Source organism: Ambystoma mexicanum, chromosome 7q (assembly GCF_040938575.1).
Source record: "Ambystoma mexicanum isolate Mex_15411 chromosome 7q, UKY_AmexF1_1, whole genome shotgun sequence".
NCBI lineage: Eukaryota > Metazoa > Chordata > Amphibia > Caudata > Ambystomatidae > Ambystoma > Ambystoma mexicanum.
The window spans coordinates 712,552,590-712,575,783 of NC_090941.1; the positions used below are offsets into that span (position 1 = coordinate 712,552,590).

Sequence of the window (23,194 nt, forward strand, 5' to 3'; positions counted from 1 at the left end):
TTTAACCAATGCACGCAAGCACCCCATGAAACCATTGCACAATTTGTTTTACGCTTACAAAAGAAGACAACATACTGTGAATTTGCAAACTTTGATGATGATGAAACAATTAGACTGAGGGTGATTGAAGGGTGCATATCATCACAATTTCGGAAACACCTCCTCAAAAAGCCTCTCCCTCTGAAGGATGTCCTAGAGTTAGCAAGAATATATGAGAGAGTTGATACACAAGCAGCTAATATTGAAAACACAAAGAAACTGGATACCATAGCCGCCTTGGGACCCAACCTACAAGGGCAATCGCGATACTCGGGCATGCCACCCCGTCAAGATACATGGAATGACAACCGCAGAAATCCGAGAGGCAATGTTATCAATGCAGGTTTGAATTTGCGCATAAAGGCCAGTGTCCAGCCATTGGTCAGATGTGCATGCAGTGTGGCCGAAGAAAATAATTTCCAGATCATGTTTAGAGAGAGATCTCTGATGCTACCAGCATACAGGCCCCATCTACAGTCATTACCGAATAGAAGATATGACATACCGAGACCCTCTAATGCAAGGCCATACCAAGAGAGTGACAACGTACGGCTTAATCCCAATAGGAATGTAACAACATACCAAGCACAGCCAGGATGTATCAGTGCGGTAGAAAATATGCAAATTGAGACAACTGAACGTGATCCTAATACGCAATCATACCAAGGTGAAGACCAGGGACAAAGGAGAGAGACTGCGTTGGAAGATCGTTATGAAAATCCTCCAGGTGAAAAAGAACACTTAAATACAGAACAATACTATGAATACGATAGCTATAGTAAAGAATACGTCAGACACTTCTGATGATAGCGCTGCTCCGAAAGTAACAGTGCACATAGGAGGACACCATACACCATTTCTTATAGACACGGTAGCCACTGGAAATGTGATGAATGAGAAGACCTACAAAGCTATAGCAAGCACATACCATTTGCAACCATCACAAGCCCAGATTTTTTCAGTGGGCTACAGCCCGGCCTCTAAAATCCAAAGGACAATTCTGGTGTGACTTTGTCCATAGAGGACAATGCGTTCCTGTCACCATGCATGTCATAAACAGCCCAGCAGCAGGGAGATGCCTCCTCAGCTGCAAAACTTCTACTGAACTACAGCTCATTGATATTCATTATGATCAATCAGAAACAATAAAAGGACTTCCTCCACAAACTCACAGTCTGCAGGCCCTGTCACAAAGGGAACTAGACATTGATGAACTGAAAGATGCATTTCCAAAGCCGTTTCAAGGTGTTGGCATGCTAAAGGACACAGTCATACATCTACACATTGACCCCACTGTACGCCCTGTTCCGCAACATCACCGACGGATAGGGTTTCATCTACAAGAAAGAGTATCCCATGAGTTACAACAATTAATTGAAAATGACATCATTGAACGAGTTGATGGTCCCACTCTGTGGGTATCTCCTGTGGTAGTAGTACCTAAATCGGATGGGTGCCTTCATCTTTGTGTGGATATGCGAATCCTTAACACTGCAATCCAGAGGGAAAGACACCCTAGGCCTAACATTAAAGACATGATAGTCAGACTTAACCAAGCCACAAGATTCTCAAAATTCGATATGAATCAAGGATATCATCAACTAGTGATTGATCCTGCATCCAGACCCATTACTACATTCACTACGCATGAAGGTCTTTTCTGATATAAACGACTTAACTTTGGAATATCCTCAGCGGCTGAAATATTTCAGGAGACAATAAGACGGCTCATTGTACCTGTCACAAACACTTTCAATTATAGTGATGATATCCTGATATTTGGCATTACTCAAGATCAACATGATAAAGCACTGCGGAAAGTCTGCACCATCCTCCCAGACAATGGTCTCACTCTTAATGGCCCAAAGTGTGCTGTCAATAAGCACAGTCTGTGTTTCTTTGGACACATATTTTCTGACAAATGGATAAGAGCAGATCCAGATAAGGTCAATGCCATTATGAATTTGAAGGCTCCACAAGATGTGACGGAACTGCGGTCTCTCTTAGGAAAAGTGGGTTATTGTGCCCTTACCTACCAAAGGTCAATTTGAGAGGCCATTGTATCTCAATTGAGTGCGGGATGTTAAAGGGTATTGGGAGGAGATTGGGTAAGTTGGAAGGTTCTCCGTCGGCTCTGGAGGTCAGTTCCACTGAATCCCAGGCGGAGACCCGTACAACTTTAAATACATGTAGGGAAGAGGCAGATAGAGAAGTGCACTTTTTTACGGTTCTGCAGTTGGCACATAGATATGGGGAGGAGGGTCGGCCTGGACGGTATCTGGTGAAAATGCTGAGCGGCGTCAGAGGACAGACCAGTATATATGCTATTCACTGGGCTGAGGGCTCCCTAGTTACGGACCTGGGGGACATACTGACAGTATTCCGGGAATTCTATAGGAATTTGTATGGTAGACAACCTCCAGCGGACCCGGATGCCTTGCAGAGTTTTGTGGGGAATGCTAATTTGAAAAGCCTTAGCTACCAGGCAGCGGAAGAGATGATTGGTCTGATCACCGTGGACGATATTATGAAGGCTATTAGAGATCTGCCGGTGACTAAAGCCCCGGGCTCGGATGGTGTTCCCACTGAGTTGGCTCGGGGGTGGCGAGATACCTATTGCAGACTTGGCGTGAAAGTATTGAGGTGGGCTCACTCCTTCCTACAATGCATGAAGGGGATTAGAACATTGATATTGAAACCCGATAATGATCCCCTGGACTGTGCCTCATACAGGCCGATATCTCTCATCAATGTCGACAGAAAACTATTTTCAGAAATACTAGCAGACAGGCTGCTACCGTTTTTTCCTCTAAAATACATAATACATACGGATCAGGTCGGTTTCATTCCGGGTAAAAGTACGGCTTTCTATCTAAAAAGCCTTTTAGGAGTGTTAGCGGAGATTGATCCCTCGGTACAGAAGGTCGGAGCGCTACTGGACAAGGAAAAGGCATTAAAGTCTGTTGCGTGGGATTATTTATTTACGGTTCTGGTAAAAATATGCGTTCCGCCTTACTTCATGTCTTGTGTGAAGGTGTTGTATTCCGGGGTCACAGCAAGAATTGGGCTATTTGGTAGACACTCCAAGGCCTTTGATCTTGGGAGAGGGATATGTAGGGGGTGTCCATTACCCACGCTTTTATTTGCCATAGCAATGGAGCCACTTGCTGGGCACCTGAGAAAGCTGCATATACATTGCGGGATAGCGAAGGGGGCACTCATGAACTGATTATTTTAAATTGAGGTGTTTGGGAGCATTTCGGGTCTGATTGTAAACTGGTCCAACTCTTTCCTAATTCCGCTGAATGATGGTACTCTGTGCCCCTCAGGGGTGGATCGGTTTTGGTGGGAGCAAGAATCCACCAGGTACCTGGGGACCTGGGTAAGTAGGTGCCATATACAGCTGGTCAGTGATAATTACGTGGTGTACCTGGAGGAACTTCGAGGGAGGATTGTCCGGTGGGTGTCACTTCCGATCTCTCCGATGGGAAGATTATTATCCTTCCTAAACTACTGTATTTGTTCCTTAATGTTCCAGTGTGGCCGGGCACTCAATTCTTTAAGGAGTTAAAAAAACAATGATGGTTACACTGGTGTGGAGCCCGAAAAGACCTTGGATACGATGGGATACGTTAATAGGAACATGGGATCAGGGTGGGATTGGGCTGCCGTACCTGGAGCTATATTATTTAGCTGCACAAGTGTTGTTTGCCTCCTATTGAATGGGAAACTACCAGCAGTTCCCACATGTCCGATTAGAAAGGAGCTCAGCATCGCCATACTCGTTACATAGTTCATTGCTGTCATTGAAGATAAATGATAAGTGTCAGTTCGACCCAGCTGCATGTACTGTCCATTAATAGAGCAGGTTGTATCAGAGGTTGGCAGTGACTTTTCCCTACACCCCTGAGCTTAAGGTCTGGAGTGTGCAGTGTTTAGAGCCAGGAGAGGAAAGTGTCCTAAACCACTGGACACTCGTGTCCCCTGCACACCACATTTACTGACAAGTAGTTAGTCAAATTCTTATTAAGGTTTTTGGAATAGCTGTCAGTTGGTTAAGTTAAGGCAGTGTGATCATGTCAAGTTAATGACTACAATTTGTTTTGATTACAAAATAATTTAATAAACACATAATACATAAGAAAAAGTAATGTAATATGAATAGATAAACCATCAAATTAAAAAGATCTCGACGCGTTTCAGGAAGGAAATCCCTTCATCAGTAGCCCAATGTTCATTAAATTCATGAAGTGTATCAATCTTCTAGCTTCAATTCTAGTCTATAAAATAAATTAAAGAGAACCCGTAAGTGTGATATTTCTAGAAGATAATAAATCTCGTGAGTTACTAAGGATGTTCATATAAATGTCACCTTGTCAGAAGTTAAAATATGGTCCTCTGAGCACAGAGTTATGGTTCTTAAGGATTAGCATGTCACAGAACGAGAACAATTGTCTGCGTCTGGTCATCAATTCTGCAGTGAGTATTAAGTGATAATGAAAAGTTTATGTGTCAAAAATAAGATGTGTGTCAATGTTACCCGTGCTCTGGTTCTCTCCAGGCTAGACTATTGCAACAGCCTCTTCCTTAATCTTCCTTAATCCATCCTGCAACCCCTCCAGTTTAACCAGAATAGGGCAGCAAGACTTATCCTTGGCCTCAAGCCTAGGGACCGCATCTCTCCTGCCCAACAAAGCCTTCACTGGCTCCCGGTCTCAGTACAGATTAAATTCAAATCCCTCTGTATCATCCACAAGGGTATCTGGGGCCGGCACTACTCTACCTTCAACGCTTCCAGACCAAATACTCCCCTTCTAGACTCCTGCGCTCCTCTGGCACCAACTCCCTGCGTGTGAATCGGTTTGATAAACAGCGAGCTGGTGGTCAGGCTCCCTCCAGTGGAATAGCCTCCCTCTTCCTCTGCGTCTTGAGCAGGAGCTCCTTATGTCTCTGAAAAAGTCTCAAGACCTTTCTTCTTTACCTCTTCCTTCTCTTCCTCCCTTCCCTGCTAATCATACAGTAGTGTGACTGATGTGCAGGGCCCTTATGTATCCTCGGGGCCCTGAGCCCCCCACATCTCTCATCCCAGACGCTGGGTATTTACTGGACTTACTTAGGCTCACCCTCCCCACGGGAGGTTGCACTTATGTTCTTCTCTGCTTAGCACTTCACCCTGAGAACTTCTCCATGAGCACCTTAGCACCTATCCCTTACTGCCCCCTCCCTTCTGCACATTCACATTCTGAACACTCACAAGGCATAGTAGGTTTGTCTCCCCTCCCTTTTATTCTCAGTATTTGTTTGTACTATTAATTCAATTATTTATCTTGTTGTAATTCATGGTCTTTCTTCCCCTGTCCCCACCTTGTTTCCCTGTGGGCGCTTTGAAACAGTTGTTGCTAATTGTATAAGCGCCTAACAAATGACCAATAAATAAATAAAATAAGTGGCTATTAAAGACTGACGCTGTCTGGCTAGATGGCATGCCGTAAATAAATAAAGACGTACCTACGTCATTGGTAAACGAACAGGGTGAAGGTCACCAGGGTGCTTTTGTTGTTGCCTGAATGTGTCATCCGGTCATCTATTTATAATGTGGTGCTGGAAATCTACATCATCTATACAGCAGGGATCTTTGTAAGTGACATGATAAATCTTCCACAGGTGTATCAATAACAATATACAACATGTTAAGGGTATTATAATCAATATTGTTGTTCTGACTAGTGATGCACCGTTCTGCAAACTGATAACATTCAATTCAAGACAGTTGGTAACGGGTAATAAGAACAATAATCTCAATACACATGTTTCTTAGTTAATAATAGTTGTAGTTGAATAGTGGGGATACCCCCTTGTGAGTTATTCCGATTAATCAGTGCGTCCAATTAGCAAGATAACAGAGTCCATCACATTAATCATATTTCGAATCATGGGACAATCAATATAGTAATTCATGTTGACAGAATATACTTCAGTAATAGGAAACAAATGGATAAAAACAACAGATTCAGGAGATAATAGCAATCCTATGGGGGTTGGATTGATCCAATAGCTTGTCTAAATTTTAAGTGTTGCAGGACTGTGCCTAACAAAGCACAATTAGTCTAATAGGTCTCAAAGATTCATAAGAACGGGGCGAGTGAAAATTCCTTGTTCATTCCAGGTGTATTCATAGAATCCAATTTGTGGATCCAAAACATTTCCTGTTTGGATAGTAGTATTTGAGTGTTTCACATCTTGGAACTAGCACTATGAATTTTAATTGTGCATTAAGTGTCTCTTCTCAATGAAGTGTCTAGCAACTGGAGATTTCACATTTTTCGTTCTGATGTTGGATTTGTGTGCAGTGAGCCTGTCTTTGATTTTACAGACGGTCTGGCCTACATAGTAGAGTCTATATAAACAAAGAGGGGCCACTATCCAGTGGCAATGGTCTCTCCCCTTGGGGGACGCAACAGTTTGGGGCAAGAGTATCTAATGTCAACAAAAAAGGAGGGTACTGATGCGTCGTGGATTGGCCCTGTTAGGTTTAAATTATTTAGAGCAATTACCTGGTTCAATCCTGTTTAACCACATAGGTTATAAGTTCTACACACAATTATATAGAACAAAAAGCCACCTTATAAATCCCAAGTTTTCAAAACAACAAAATGATATTTTTGGGAATACCATCATAAAAAACACAGACGAATAAATAAAAAACAATTAACATGTTGCAATTACAAAAATGTGGAAAAGAACAAAGAATTTACATACAGTGAAGCCCAACATAAGGGGGCGTATTAAATTGACAAAGGTATCAACAATTATACATTCTTGAAAGTGAATAAAAAATACCTGAAATCAAAGAAGGAATTCTTTTTAAAAAGAAGGAGGAGAAAAAGGGGACAAAACTACCCAGGAAAGAAAATATATGTCATTTACATGCTCAGTTTGTCCATTAGGTCAGGAACAAAACTTCTTTTTGAGATCAATTTAGTATTTCTAACTAGGTTTTTACCTCACAACAAAGCAAGAGACAGAAAAAGAAAAAAAAAACATTGTGTATAAAAGGAAAATACATCCTTATGTCAAATTAGGGAGAAACCCCAAAACTGGAATTGTTCTAAGGTGGGGTTGGGTCTACATAGTAGAGTCCACACGGGCATATCAAATCATATATCACAAATTTAGAGTCACATGTAGCAAACTGTCGTAATTTAAATGTGCGTCCAGTATAAGGGTGTCTAACAAAATAGCCTTTTTGAATGTTGTTACAATGACCACAGTGTAGACATGGTAATGTGCCATACTTGGGTTTAGCTAGGAATCCTTGTTTAGTCTGAGTGTTTCTTTAGGCCTTAACCAGACTGTCTCTAAGATTTCTTCCACGTGTGTATGCTATCATCAGTGGTTTGGGAAACAAATGTAGTAAGCTGTGGATCTAGTTTTCTGATGTTCCAATTGTTCTTAATTATTCGATTAATCTGTCCACTTTGTTTAGAAAATGTCATTAAGTGAATGAGGAGTGGGTTCCTTGTATGTATTTTAGGAGTTAGAAGATTATTTCTTGTTTTGGTGTTGGTCTTCCTTTTGGCTTCGTCTAGGGTCTTGATCGGGTCACCACTTGTTGTGCATCTGTTGGTGATATCTTCTATGGCTTCTTGGTAAGTTGGTTCATCTGAAACAATCCTGCGTATTCTTATGTACTGGCTCAGTGGTAAATTGTTCTTGAGATGAGGTGGGTGATAACTGGCGTATTGTGTTGTTCACATCAGTCAGTTAGTGATAGATGGAGGTGCGCAGTTTGTTACCACAGGGTGTCACAAGAACATCTAGAAAATGTACACTGGGGTGCCCATTTCTAGTATGAATTTGATTCTTGTGTGTCGTTTGTTAAGGTATGTCAGAAATCACTGCAATTCTTCTTTGGGACCCTTCCAGACTCCAAAGATATCATCAATATATCTCTTCCATTCTCCCAATGTAGGCTTCCAAGTTGGGTGTTCTAGAATGTGTTCGGTCTCGAAAGCATAGACAAATAAATTGGAATATGAGGGCGCATGGAGGTGACCGAAATCTGAAGGGAGTAGTCTTTTTTTAATCTAAAGTAATTGTTGTCTAAGATAATCTTGGCCAGTTCGATTGTGAAGACTTCATTAAATGGAACACATTCTTCTCGTAGTAAGGTCCATTCAAGGGCATCGAGTCCTTCACTGTGGGGAATGGATGTATATACACTTTGTATATCCAGAGTAAAAAGTGTTCAGTCGGGATTACATTCAGGCAGTTGTTATGTCAATAGGAAGTGTGTGGTGTCTCTTAGATAAGTGGTACTTTTCAGAACTATAGGTTTGAGGAGTTTGTCCACATATCACATTGCCTTAACTTAACCAACTGAAAGCTATTCCAAAAACCTTAATAAGAATTTGACCGACTACTTGTCAGTAAATGCGGTGTACAGGGGACACAAGTCCCCAATAGTTTAGGACACTTATCTCTCCTGTGTATACTGGCGACTTCTTGTGCCAGAGTTGCATTTTCTGCCCTGAACCTGAGCATTACATTAAAATATTGCTTACCTAGATCCAATCTGACCTACCATGAGGTGTGCACTCCAGTAATTCCTTTATACTCAGTGTTTAGAGCCCACATGTGAATGGTCGAGGTATGGGGTGCAAACACTGGCAGATTTCTATCCCGAGAGGGGATGTTTGTTTCCTGGATCAAGTCAAGGCTAAATTGGGGGACACATTTGGGGTGGTGTTCCAGCCCTATAGGCTACAGGAGGCATTTAGGGTACACTCGTAGGGGTTTCCGGGAGAGCCTCCTGTGGATCCAGAAGGATTGTTGCTACAATTCACGGTATGCTTTTGGGAAATAGCTACAGAGAAAGGCCGGCTAGTAGTTCGAAATGGGAAGCAGATTTGGGGGAGGAGCTGCTAGATGTGAGATGGAAGTATATGTGCTCATACACTGGGAAAGTGGCGATTAGCTCCCGATTTAAACTTATACAGTTTAACGTTCTCCATCGGGCATACATGACCCCAGCTGTTCAGAGGAAGTTTGATAAATCTTGTGATGGGAAATGCTACAGATGCAAGTGTGTTGATGCTGATTTTGTACATGTTTTGGGGAGCTTCCCACATCCAACAACTTTTTGGCGGCAGGTCACAGAATTAATGGGGACAATGATTGGATGCACAGTCCCGTTGGATATTCCCTGTTACTTATTCGGATTGTTGCCACGTATCTCAATGGCTGGGAGGAAGTTATTGTCCATCTGTATGATATTGGCAAAGTGATGTATACTGATGCTTTGGGTTTAGCCCAGTGGCACCAACACTGTTGAAAATGGTTAAAAGACCTTGCGTGGTGCTGTGATGTTTAGCAAGAGTTCTGCAGATTGCAACCTTTGGGCTCTAGGCCTATAGACATCTGGGATCCAGTGCATTCTATATTAAGTTTGAGGGAGGCAGGGGACTTGGGAGCTGGCTTGGAGGGGGCGGTTGCGGGCCATGAGTATGCAATGGGATTGTGAAGTAATAGAGACATTGTACCACACGTTATTTGGTCACCTTAGTGATGGAGCACTGTAGGATAGGAGGGATTGATGACTCTTTGTCTGCCACGTAAGATATTTCATAAGGTGGATGGCATGTCACTTTGTATTGTCAATTAAAATGCGCTCACTGTTTGTTGTTGTAAACGTGAACCTTTATAACTAAAGTTTAAAAATAAAAAAAGAAAGATGAAAGGCAGAGGTAGTGGGGTGCAATTTGGGGTGAAGCCACGTGTTATCGGGCTAATAAGAGTCCTGTGGCCCTGGAGCAAAAGACTAGTAGGGCCATGATCACAGGCTCCTGAGAAGCAAAGAGATAAGAGACAGGTTAGCTGTGCGACAATGTCCATGGGGCATTGGGAGGAGCGGCTTGGCAAGCCCAACAAAGAAACTTAAGAACACTTGCCAGCATCAGAGACAATGAAGAGTCTAAGGCTGGTGCCACATCACTTGACCGACTCTAGAAATGTGCCCAACAACCCGCTGAATTTAGAAGTGTGCCCTGTAGCCTCTCTGTGAATTAAGAAGTACGCCCAAGAGCCTCCCGTGGAAAGTTGAATATAGAAGTGTACCCCATGTAACCCATCATATCTCACCAACACGCTTACTCTCTCCTTACACCATCACTCAAATAGAACACAGAGATACTATGACACCATTCGGTATAACTGTTCTCATATCAACATTTGCCGCTCACCCCACATCACTCTAAGTAATCACTGCTGGTTACGCACCCCCCAGCGAGGCGTTCTCCTCAGGCCTAACGCAGCCACATCCGATCTGGATAAATCCTGCCAGAACGAACACATACCCCTGACCTCTCAACCACCACACCTACCGCTAGAAAGCAGCTATTACACCGATACTGCACGAGCTGTACACATACCTGGTGCTCACACGCACCTTTTTGACTCTCTCTACTCTCTCTACTGATTTGAACTGCGGTTCCCAAGGGCGTTCAACCTACCAGCGCCTTCAGACCATACCAATGGTATATAAGGCGCTATATAAGTGCAAAATAACATAACATAACATAACTTGTGACAAGAGTGAAAATGATGATGGTGTTCAAATCAACAAATAGACTACATGAGCAGTGAATCCTGAGGGACTCACCATTCTGATCACAAACTGATTTTTGAACTTTACTTAACGGTGACAATGCTGGCAGAGATTGGAACCAAAACAGGCTGCGGTAAATCATAAGCTGTTTTTAGGAAGTCAGTCAGCGGTTTGAATACTCCAAATGTTTGCTGTCATAAGGAAATTGTTAATCTTGTATAGAACGAAGGCCAGCCATAGAGGAGTGTACGTACCTCTGTGTCATAGGTTGGGTTGTAATCATTGTATCCAGAGTAAAGATCCTCATCTTCTTCAGGTACAAGGTGAACATGCTGCATCATGGGTACCTACTGAACAACAAAACAAAATAACTTAAATTCCAACATTAACAAATTAGAAAATAACAAAAACAACCCTTTGTTCCTTTACTATAATGGGCCAGCTTCACAAATGACTAACATTTATCAATGTCACAAACCCTATTGGGACACGTTTCTTAGATTGGTATTAGTGCCTCTCATCTTTTCAGCCTCTCAAAGGGAGAAAAGTACCAGAGGAATTATAAGTGAGGAGATAGAACAGCTGAATCTGAACTAAGTAGTGGGTAGGGGCAAAAAGAAAGTGTGTGTTCAATCCCTATTTGAAGGTTACTCCTGAAACATAATCCTCACTGCATGCAGTAGATTTACAAGGCTTGTACCCCAAATAAAGGATTTCATACAAGAGACAATTCTTTCCTAAATTACAAAAACAAAAAACAAACATGCGCTTGAGTTTGCACTTCAATTTTTGTAACCTATCACCTGTTCTGAATTCGAAGTGGCTGTACATGAGAAGGTTTACATTACATTATGTTATTTTATTGAACACACTGATGGTAAGTAATTGACCTCTTAGCGCTAAGGAGATCATGCAAAAAAAAAAGAGATATCTTTTTTAAGTTTGCTTACGGTTCAAGTAGCAAACACAGCGAATTAATTTTCCAGTTTGATTTGAAACACTGAGGAATAGATTTCATAATTATGTCCTTCAGCAACGTAACTCGAAAGTAGAAATTGGCTCTGTATATTTGCTACTTAGACCAAAACCTTGTGACTGGAACTTTTTCCAACGTAGTCCAGGGTTTAAACCCACTGGCTGAATGAGTATATAGGCAAACTGAGCCACTTGCCTCAAATCTGATCATTCCCTCAGTCTGGCATCATGGGTAACTAATATGCATTGGAAAATGTCAGAACTATTTTGGATATTCTCCAGGTCACAAAAGAGAGGCAGGTACCATTTGCAGCTGTCTTCCTTGAAGCTGAGAAATCCCTTCCTCAAATGGATTGGTTTTATTTGTTAACACCTCTCACAAGATTCAGCTTCAGATGGAAATGTATAGAGATGTTCTATACTATGCATAATTTGTATTTATTTATTGGACATTTGTATGGCGCCTATACACAGGTGTTTCCAGGCGCCACAAGACAAGAAGGGGGATGGGGGGGGGGCATGGGAATAATAAGAATTCAAAAATAAAGAACAAAGACAAGGTGGTAAGTGCAAGAGGGTGGGAGGTAGAGGGAGAAGTGCAAGAGTGGGGTACCCCAACAGGTGGGGGCGGGCAAGTGCTGGTCAGGCCAATGGGGCAAGTGTCAGGGGAAAGAGGTGGGGAGGGGAGGAAGAGTGCAGTGGACAGGAGGACTGGGCGGGAGAAAGTCCGGAAAAGTGAGCCCACGGGCAAGTGCTGGCAAAGGATACTGGGAGGGACTGGTGGGGGGTGGTCTGGTCCCTGTATGAATCTGAAGGGACCAGGGCCCAGTGGAAGCGGCAGATGGAGAGTGTAGCATGCGGGGGGGGGAGAGGGAAGGAAGAGCAGAAAAGGAAGGTATTGAGAGGTTTCCGGAACTTGAGAAGATCTGGCTTAAGTCTGAGGGGGATGGGTGAAGGAGGCTGTTCCAGAGGGAGGCGCCAGCCAAGGAGAGGGATATACCTCCCATTCTCTACTTGGAGAAACGTCTGACCTGCAGAGAGTTGGAGACAGAAGAACGAAGGATTCTTGCTGGGAGGTATTTCAAGAGAGAAAGCTGGATTAAGAGAGGTCCCAGGTCCCAGACAGCCTTGTGGATGACGCAAAGGATTAGGAAGTTGATCCAGGCAGTCACCAGGAGCCAGTGGAGTGATTTAAGGGCTGCAGAGATGCGGTCCCTGGGCTTGGGGCCAATGATAAGTCTTGCCGTCCTATTCTGGATTAGTTGGAGGGAGCGAAAGAGGAAGGTTGTGGAAGAGGCTATTGCAAACGTCAAGTCTAGAGAGAACCAGGTCTATGGAGATATTGAACTTCTGGGGAAGGTGAGGAAAGGTAGAATGCCTCTGAGGAGATGAAGCTGAAAATTTGACTTCTTGGCAAGGTCCGTGATGTGTGGAGAGAAGGATAGAGAGAGGAGTCAAAGATGATCCCAAGGTTTTTTGCCTCACAAGTGGGTGAGGGGAGGGAATGGGACCCAAGGAGTACGGCCAGAGAGTGAGGGGAAACTAGGAGCAGGCGTCCCAATGAGAATGATCTCTGTCTTGCTGGTGTTGAGGTAGAGATAGTTGGCAGAGTAACATGCCTGAATAGCAGTCAGGTATAAGAGGCAGCAAGAGGAGGAGGTAGGGGAAGGCAGCCAGAAAGAGAGATGCTTGTCGTCTGCGTAACACTGGAAATTAGGGGAGTAGGTGGAGATCAGGTTGGCCAGAGGGTCCAGGTAGATGTTGAAAACCCATGGCGAGAGGATAGATCCCTGAGGGATGCCACCAGTAGAGTGAGGCAGATGAGAGAAAAGGACCCATTTGAACTTGAGAGGGTCTGTTAGAGAGGAAAGAGGTAAGCCACGCCAGTGCCATGTCCGTGGTGCCTAGGGTATCACGGAGATTGTGTATGAGGATGGAGTGGTTGACCGTGTCAAAAGCAGAGGAAAGATCGACAAGGATCAGAACAGAAGGAGTGTCAGAGAACAGATTAGAGAGTAGGTCTTCTCGGGTATTCAGGAGAGCAGTTTCAGTGCCATTTCGGTGTGGAGGGGCAGTTGGGGGATGACCAGCTTCTCCATGAGTTTGCCAAAGAAAGGGGTGATACAGATAGGTCGATAGTTAGCCGGGCAAGAGGGGTCAGCAGACAGCTTTTTTAGGAGAGGCTGCACAAGGGAGTGCTTGAGGGAAATAGCCTGTGGTAAAAGAGTGGTTGCAGAAGTCAGCCACAGCAGGGGGCGAGAGTGTCGATGTTCTCCTTGATGGTTCTTGACGAGCTGGATGCCACCTGTTTAGAGGAGACTTTCATAGAGCGGACAACTCTAGAGATCTCATCTGGTGCAATGGGGGAGAGAGGGAGGAGAGTATTGGCGGAGAGGGGGGAACGAAGAGGTGAAAGAAGGAGGGAGGTGGGGCGGGCAGATGACAGAGGACAGGATGTCAAGAGTTTGGAGGAAAAGTGGGAGGCCAGAGCAGAGCATAAAGCCTGGGAGGGAGGAGGAGAAGAAGAGGAGACTGCAGTAGGATTGGCAAGTTCCTTGCAGATTTTAAAGAGTTCAGCTGTGTTATTTGTGGCTCCAGAGATGTGAGCTTGGACATGAGCTCTTTTCTTGGAGCAGAAAGACAGTATTGCCTTTGAAGAAGACAACAGGCCAGTTTGTCAGGGGATCAGCTAGATGTCTGCCACTTCCACTCTGCCACTTTGCCCTTTTGTGTCAAAGCAGCTAATTCAGTCATACCAAGAGTTGCATTTGGAGGCAGGTGTCATGCAGATCCTCATGACAGGGGCAAGGGTGTCCAGGGTGTTAGTGATAGAGAGATGGAGGTTAGTTAGGACAGAGTAAGAAGGAGAGTCCAAAGAAGGGGGAGGTGGAGAGATGAAGGAGGAAACTAAAGCAGCATCTAACACACACTTCATAGGTCGAATGAGGGACAAGGAGACTGACAGGGGAGGTCAAGGAAGGAAGAGATGAGAGAGTGGTCGGTCCAGGAGAGAGGGGTAGTGAGGGGGTTGGAAAAAGGGATGTTTGTCGAGATTAGGGCATCCAGGGTGTGCCCTGCAGAGTGGGTTAGGCCAGAGAGGGGTGGGGATAGTGAGGGAGAGAGTATTGCAGAGGTCACAAAGAGAACGGTGGCCACATCAGGGGAGTCAAGATGGACGTTGAAGTCCCCAAGGAAGATACCTTTTGGGGAGGAGGCAAGAAGAGAGGAGGAGAGGTCAAACCATTCAGCGAGGAAGAGGGAGGAAAGACTGGGGAGGCCTGTAAAAGGTAGCAAGAGTACAGATAAAGAATGGGAGACAGACAGCCTTCAGGCTAGGCTTTCAAAGGAGGATTAGGAACGAGTGGTCTAGGGTTGGATATGATCTTGTAGCCATCAGGAAGAAGAGTGTCAAAAGCAGTCACTGAGATCGCCTTGAACCCTGTCTTAGTGAGGGCGAAGACGTCAAGGTCTTCAAGGAGGTGAAGGATGACAGAGGAGTGTTTAATGTCAGAGCAATAATTGAGGGTAGCTAAGTGAAGCTGGTGACCCCCTTTAAAAGATGTGCGAGGGGGGTACAGGGGTCCAGTGCTACCACTGGGGGAGTATGGGAGAAGGGGTGAGGGAAGGAGGGGTGGAAGGAGAGGGTGGGAAGTTGAAGAGGGAAGGAAGATGCCTGTCCAGAAGGAGAAGGTTGGGCTGAGAGCCCTGGCCCATGATAGTGCCATTGTGATATATATTAATGATGCATTTGGAAGATGCGCACTGAGCCAAGAGCTTGATATCAATGACGAATGCATTTAACTTGAAAAATGGGATGCGCTCTCTCGATGTGAGTCTATGAAAAGGATAAACACTTATCTACAAGAAGCAAAGTGCTCAATGCTAATGTATACAGTAATGTACCAGTCACAACTATTTGTGATGCTAATCTATGGCAAACTTTAAAAGTAAAAAGTAAAAAAATAAAAGGGGGTGGGAGTGCGCCAGAGCTGCTGACTCTCCTTTTTCCTTTTCTATCTGGCTATCGAGCTGAAAGTGGCAGCAATTGATCAGAGTGACATCACTGGCATTGCGGTTTGCCCAGATGTGTACAAAACCTATCTGCATGCAGACAATATGGTCATATTCCTCAATGACACTTATGAGGTTATGACTAGAACTATTGTCGTTATTAGGAGATTGCAGGGAAGCAGGACTCACAAATAAGTGGAGTCAAATCAGAGGTTATGCAGCTTACATAATCTTCTGGTTTTCAATATCATGGTTTACAGAAAACCTTAAGCATAACCAAACCATACCCAAAACTCAAGAAATAGGATCAATTTAGTACCTGGCAGGGAGGGTGTGGCAGCCTCCCAGCCAATGAGGAGGCTCAGAACGGGGCCTTTATGACAGCAAAGACCCCGTTCTGAGGCGCCTCAGAGCAGGAGGCTGACCTCTTCCCTCGCCGGGAATCAGGTAAGTGTGCTTCCCCAGCGCTCCTCAATGCCTCCACATCCCATCCCCCCAACCCCACACCCATTTTCCACACATTTAGGCCCTCCCACTTAACTTCTGCTTCCTTGTCCCTCACCGGTACCGGGAACAGTGGTGTTCCAGGTGCAGCTCTGACTCCTGAATGTCCACCATGGAAAGGGAGAAGGGACTACATGTTGTAGTATTTATTGTGAGCTGTGAAACAGCAAATGCACTGTTTCTCAACTTGTGATATAAACAATATTAGCACCCCGGTACTACTTATATTAAAGCCTGTGCTACGCTCAGGCTTATAACCGATGCCCCGGGGCATTACCTGACCGGTAATGCCCCCCTGCTCAGGTTATATTGGTTAAATAGCATCCTCATACAATAATCATAAAACACATAGTAAAGTTATAAATCATCAACAATCACAGCAAACATATAATAAAATTACAATTCATCGATATTCACCATATTCAAGATATCAAGTAAACCTTTCCTAGCTGTAAGGGAAAGAGCCACCTGGTTACCCCTTATGCACAGTTCCCAAATATGACCACTACTAAGCGAGTCAGTGCAATGTGTGACAAGGCCAGTAAACTGTCCTTGTCAAAAGGGAACGGGATCCCAACTCAGCTAGATGTGGATGGCCTCACAAGGAGTCATCCAGAGCAAGTTCTCACCCTGAGGTGGATGGTGGTAGCAAAGAGGGCCCCAATTTCTGACCTACCCCTTGTACCATCACATTTGTCTGCAGACCCTTATCCCCAGTTTTTCCTCATGGTACAGATACTGGCCAGTGTTTCTTTTCACTTTCAGGAATTACCAGCCTGATGCAGAACCCCACCAACAAAGACCAAGCACAAGAATCAGCATAATTGCCCCTCAGGCAGACAAGCAAAGGAAAACCACAATGAGAAGCCAAACCTCACAGAGATCCGACCTCTGCTGCACACCAGCGAGAGGAAAAGACCGGCTGCACACACAGAGTGCAGAGACCCATATTGCCCGACCGGCAGCACCCATCAAAGAACTCACGCAAGCAATTACAGCTCTGCTAACCCATTAGGGACAAAAAGGGGAAGGAACTGTGGTGGATCCGAACAAGGACATAGACTCTCCGAGGACGTTTGCAAGGTGTATTTATTATGTATATGTGTCAAACATTGTGTGCGAGTTTGTGGCATGAAGCGTTGTTCCTTATACCTGCCACATCGTTTCACCAAACTGCACCACATTTTGCACAGATACCTATTAGGACCCTCCAGAAATTACTGGCTACATGATATTTGGACACCCACCACTTTCCCCGGATTTTAGCAAAAGTTAAAATGTGTTTGTGAGTTGGTGGTCTGCCGACTAAGCCATAGACCATGTTCACTAAGAAGGGAAACAAAAAATAAAAACGTATGAGAGACAAATGGACCGGAGAGGCAAGGTGAAGGCAGATAGCATTGCAGAGTTTTTCACATTTTTGCCACATCAGGTGAAATTACTTTTCCAGAGGAGTTTTGCGAGATGGTGCCTGCTGAGCGAAACCGTAAACCATGTTGACCAGGAAGGGAAACAAGAAATGTTGTTTCTCAACCGGTCCCAACACAAAGAACAAAACTTGAGGTCCCACAATGACCTCGAAAACCACATTTAAAGGCCCTAGGATGCACGATTTCCAAGATAGTTGCTCCACAATGAACTGCACCACACCAGGTAACAGCAACCTACGGGATCATTCATTTTCATCAATTTATGAGAGTGTTGCCATGTCTGTCTACGGAACCACTTCGGAGAACGGGTACTTTTGCTAGCAATAATATAAAGGAATAACTATCCCTATCGATATGGGGTATTCCCTACCTATATTAATAACTAAGGTGCTCATCAGTCGTCTGTGAAAGTCCAAAAGGAATATGTCCGCTGTCCAAAAGCTAATGCTAACTGACCCTACCGCAAACTTAACAAACTAAGATCAGGAGAACAACTCCCTTCTCCTGATGGTTGCTTCATACACTGGTCTTCTTAGTCTTTATGTTTCTCGTCAAAATCTTTCGTGACTTGTCTTACAAGGTTGTGAGGTTCATACATGAGATTCTGGTCTGTACTTTCCTCTTTAGAAATGGCTTTCCTTGTTGAATCCTTGTATTAATAAGCTGGTGAAGTATAGTTTCCTAGATGATTCTGGTTTCCTGGAGACTTGTAGTTCTCTTCTCATGGTTTGTTTTGTCGTGTAGTGTATTTATCATAGAGGCTTCTCTTGCCGCTACTTCATTATGCATTCCTGTCTTCATCTCTCATTTGACGAGTACTCCTTCTTTAACCTACTCATCGCATTGGAGATTTCCTTTCAAAGAGACAACTTCTCTTTCTTCCTGACAATAGCACATTTGAACTTTCACTTCAGTCAAGTCTCTGTACTTAGAAGTATTTGATAGGTTAGATAGTCCCATGTATGCCATCAATTGAATTGGCTTAAAGAGTTCCTCACATTAACAGGAGTCTTTGTCCCCTAAGGGGAGTATCTCCTGGTGAGATCCCACTTGCCCCGACCCCGAGGGAGGGTGTTCGCAAGCGGGTTCACCTTCCTAACCTCACAGTCACAGGGTTCTGGGGGGCTACCCCCTTTGGGAGAAGCGACAAACTCCCTCAATTTGTCAAATAACCCTGATTCCCCAAACTTGCCAGGACCCCAGATAGGAATAGAGGCCGGAACACAAACTGCGATATTGAACTTTCTATGCCGCTGATACACGAGAGCCTGCACAGAGAAAGTGGGCTTGGTTTACCATTTTAGCACTTACCAGTAGCACTTACCTGTGATCAAGGATGCCTGGGCTAGGGAGGAGAGTTGCAGAGACCCCTAAGCACCTCAAATCGAAAATAAAAACGCTTGAACTGTTTCTACAATTCAAAGTGAAACACAAACAAGACCCAGTTTCACTGCGCCAAGTATAGCAAAATAAAAATCGGGAGTCCAAGTGATTTGTATGAAAGAACAGCCTTTAAAGTCCAAGGTTTAGTACAGGCAACAGCCTAACACGTGTTTCGAGCCTTCCACGGCTCTTCATCTGAGGCTATTATTAAACATAGGATACAATAACAAAATGGAGTGTGCAACATTCAATAATATAGTGAAACCATACAGTAACATAAACAGGACAAATAAAGGCACATCATCCAGGGGAAAAGCAGGGGATGAATGAGCCAAAATTAAATGTATGCAATTTGCAATAGGGTTAATGCAAGACACAAACGAAAATCGAAAGCATATTTGACAAAAGAAAAAATTATAAACGTAATAAATTTAAAGCCATACCAAAAGTGGTGTAAGCCCATTAGGAGGTGGATTTTGAAATATTCAAAATAGAGAGAAAAACACAATTGTGCTAGAGTTACAATTTATTCAATGGAATGACTACAGCAGCACAATCAAAAACAATAATGCCAAAAAAAAAAATAATCTAGTGTAAATTTACACCTTATAAACCAGACACCAATTAATCTGAGGCAGTATAACCTTAATAGGGATAGAGCCTGAAATTTAAGCTGAAGGGACAATGACCAAAAAGTACTCTGCCGAGGAGAAAGAAACAATGTATGGAGAAATGGCCAAATTGTTGCAATTTGAGGGATGAAAAAAAAATAATAATAATAAAAAAATAAAAAAGGGTAATTAATTAAAGTACCTGAAGGCTTCGCAGTTGCGGTTAAAGCTGCAAAATAAAGGAAAGGAAAGGGAAGAAAAGAAATGAACTGTATCAATGGATTGAAACGAATTTAAGTTAATATTTACCAGGTAGTGAAAAGCAACTGGTTAATGCAACAAAAAGAGCGCACGCAATCAAAAAGAGGTACCCAGTAGTAGCGCTAAACTGAGCGGGCTTGAAGAGGTTAAACCTCCGGCTCGAATTAGAAATAACACTGCATTACAATTCCAAAGTGAACGGGGGAGCCATGTAAAACCGTCTTACCTGGTCGGCTGTTTAGACAGACTGAAAAAATCCATACGCTGGTCGCGTAGCTAGAGCTGCTGCCTGTACTAAACCTTGGACTTTAAAGGCTGTTCTTTCATACAAATCACTTGGACTCCAGATTTTATTTTGCTATACTTGGCGCAGTGAAACTGGGACTTGTTTGTGTTTCATTTGTACTTACCTCAGTGGAATCATACTGGCAGTATATCCACACTACCCAGATACCTGCAGCCTTGACGCTCTTTGTCTAATTTATACTTACAAGTGCTGTGGATCGTGACTTTTTCTGCCAATTTGTTCTTTCCTTACAATTCAAAGTGATTTCTGTGCCATCTGTGACAAATAGGCACATTTTTTAAATGCTATAGTCTTCTCTCCTTTAAACCTTTGCATGTAGTTAACCAATGTTTTGTTGGTTAAATGTAGTCAGCAGTCCTACAAAGCCTGCATTTGCGCTTCTCTTGTGGCAACCTCACTCTAGGACCAAAGACTTCTTCAGCTGGTAATAGGTTCCATCTAAAACACATATACACTGATCTGAACGTCTTGCCTGGAAAAATTAAAACGTACAGGTTGTTGGTATATAAAATCGTGGGAGGAAAATTAGAAACTCTTTTGCTTTTTTTTTTTGTAATCGCCCAACATATTTACACTTTCTCTAATCAAAACAGTTTAGTCAGCATTCGACAATGACAAGGTGAGAACTATAGAAATCCCCATTTAAAAAAAATGACCTGGTCTTTAAACATCATTAAAGGGCTGCCACTGGCCTAATTCCACACCTTCTACTGGGTATAACAAATAGCCAGTTTTAGCCATTACAATTTTGTTTAAAAAAAGCAGACCCTATGGATTTCAGTCAAAATGTGTAAGGACACATGTCACTGTTAAGACATGAACACTTCCCCAAAATGTACTACCCTCTTCATATATAGCTGACGAAGCATAAAAAAGAACTTAAAATCACCGTAAAAGTGGATTCAGGAATTCGTATATAGGCCAAGGAAACAACCTCAAATCCCCTGCTACATCCATATATGAGATGTCAAAGTGGATGGAGCGAAGCTGCTGTGGATACAGGAATACCATCAGGCATTTTACCCGAGTCTAGTTGACCACCTCTTACTGCACAACAATTGGGGAAACTCTATGCAGATCAAGATAAAGAAACAAATGTCACCAAATGGCATACACAGTACCTTCCAATATCAGTAGGACAGACCTGGGGGTATGTCGCAGTGATTAACATTTACAGTGCAAATCTTTATAGACTGGTTGAGCAATTCTGGGGATACTTTATTCATGCATGGGAAAGCCTACCTCTGGGGAAACCTGACCCTCCAATAAGATAACCACTGCCCAAATCGGAAGCAGTAGATTTTAGGAGGCATATGATGCACTGGGTAGAACGTCCTTTCATCGCCAGTAATTACATTGCCTGGCTTTTAAACGTGCACTGAATAACGAAAATGCTAAAGGAAATTTTTAGGGGGGTGTGAAAGAGCAGATAAGGGTGTTTGGGGGCAGTCCTCCAGATTTGAAGTGTGAGTCATTTACTCTCTATTTTTTTAAGTTGGGAGTAAAATGATTTTTTGGGGGGGTAAAAATGCAAGTCCATTTTCCAATGGGAGTAAATGGAATAAAAATGTTTTAACTGGAAAACTGAAAATGTTTTTTAATAATGATTTCTTTGCACTTAGTTATTCATGCACATTAAAATATACATGTTTACTTCTTCCAATCAGGCAGTAATAATAGTAATTTCCTCCTCTGGGTCTTCATGTATTACTGGTCCAAACATATCCATGGAGCCGTTTAGTTGAAAGCAGGGTCACAAGGTCCTAAGTGTCTGTTTCCTTTTTTTTTGTGAGTATTTTTACTCCCTATTTTAATTTGTTTGGAGTATTTGCCTATTTTTAGTGAGTAAAAGTGGCCAATACAACCTTATCTGTAGGGCTGGTTGGGAGGGGGTAGGGAACAGGTAAAAAAAGGCGCGGTACAGGGGGTTTGGGGGGTAACCCCCTCCTCCCCAAAAATCATAATTTGATGACAATTTTCGGAATTCTGTACACGTTTAAAAGCCAGGCGTTGTAATTACTGAGGATGCGTAGAATGGTTCTTCACCTTTCTTCTAATCTCTCCAGAAAACATTACAAGGGGGAACGTATTCTTTGAAATTAGGAACTGGTGCTCTGTGTATATGTAGAATTTAGGTAACAAGGAGATTTATTATAGCTGGCTAGTTGCATACAACTTGAGACGTTTGCCCCTGCCGCAAGGAATAACACAGGAAAAATATGGACATGCTCTTGTCGAATGCGGGCACAGAACCAAAAAACGGATCCTCTCCTGTCAGAATAGATTCCAAGCAAGTGACTTAAACATGATTTTTCCCCACGGGTCAGATGACACACAAGAGTTGGATAACATTAAAGCAGCCAGGTGTGACAGGGCCAGTAGCGTGGCCCTCCCAAGGGGTTGCTGGGGGAGAGCCCACCCCAACTCCCCACGGGTGCCTGGTAGTAGGCAGACCGCCTCCCCACCCCTCCTTATCAGCGTGATGGCGACCTCTGGGCCCCAGAGGAAGCAGGAGATCGAGTGGCAGCCCAGCAGCAGGGGAAGCCAGACGCGTGGCAGAGGTGGCATCCCTGGCTTGGGGTGACACGAACAGCACAACACTGTCAGAGCACTCAGGACCACCCCTCCAACCCCCAGGGAGCCTTCACTAACCCACCAGGGATTTCTTATTTGGAATAAAGTCCCCATTAAGGCCTTAACCCCTAGCCCACCAGGGATGATGATAATATTATTTTGAAAAGGTCTGCAGGCCTTCGCTGTTTCAGCGTCCCAGAACCCCAGCAGAGTCCATGTTGGAAAAGGGGCAGGCCTTACTTGCCCTTTTAAGCCCTCCCAAGACAGTTCCCTGTCGCACACCCTGAAGCCAGGTAAGTGATTGGACAAGGTAAGTAGCCAATCCTGCGAGTGGCGGTGGTATTTATGGAGGCGCGTGTGCAAGTGTGGGTTAGTTGGGTAAGGGGTGGAGGACTTCCGAGAGACCAGATGAGGCGAGAGCGTATGGAGTGCAGAGGCTATTGTTATGGAGGGGGTCTGTGGAGTGTTTGTGGGAAAGACGATAGTGTTAGTG

General features: G+C 43.8%; 1 protein-coding gene across 4 annotated transcripts in view; it reads right to left on the reverse strand.

Moving 5' to 3' along the window:
- The window catches only part of IFT88 (intraflagellar transport 88), a 2,010,164-nt gene that overhangs the window by 1,936,316 nt on the left and 50,654 nt on the right, over positions 1–23,194 (reverse strand). For 2 of the 4 annotated variants that reach the window (XM_069640006.1, XM_069640003.1), the window contains exon 2: positions 10,900–10,995. In XM_069640006.1, coding sequence (XP_069496107.1) covers positions 10,900–10,986 — 87 coding nt within the window. In that variant the 5' untranslated portion in view covers positions 10,987–10,995. Of the gene's footprint in view, positions 1–10,899; positions 10,996–19,761; positions 19,789–23,194 lie in introns of all 4 variants that reach the window. The other 2 variants (XM_069640004.1, XM_069640005.1) reach the window with 2 other exon arrangements.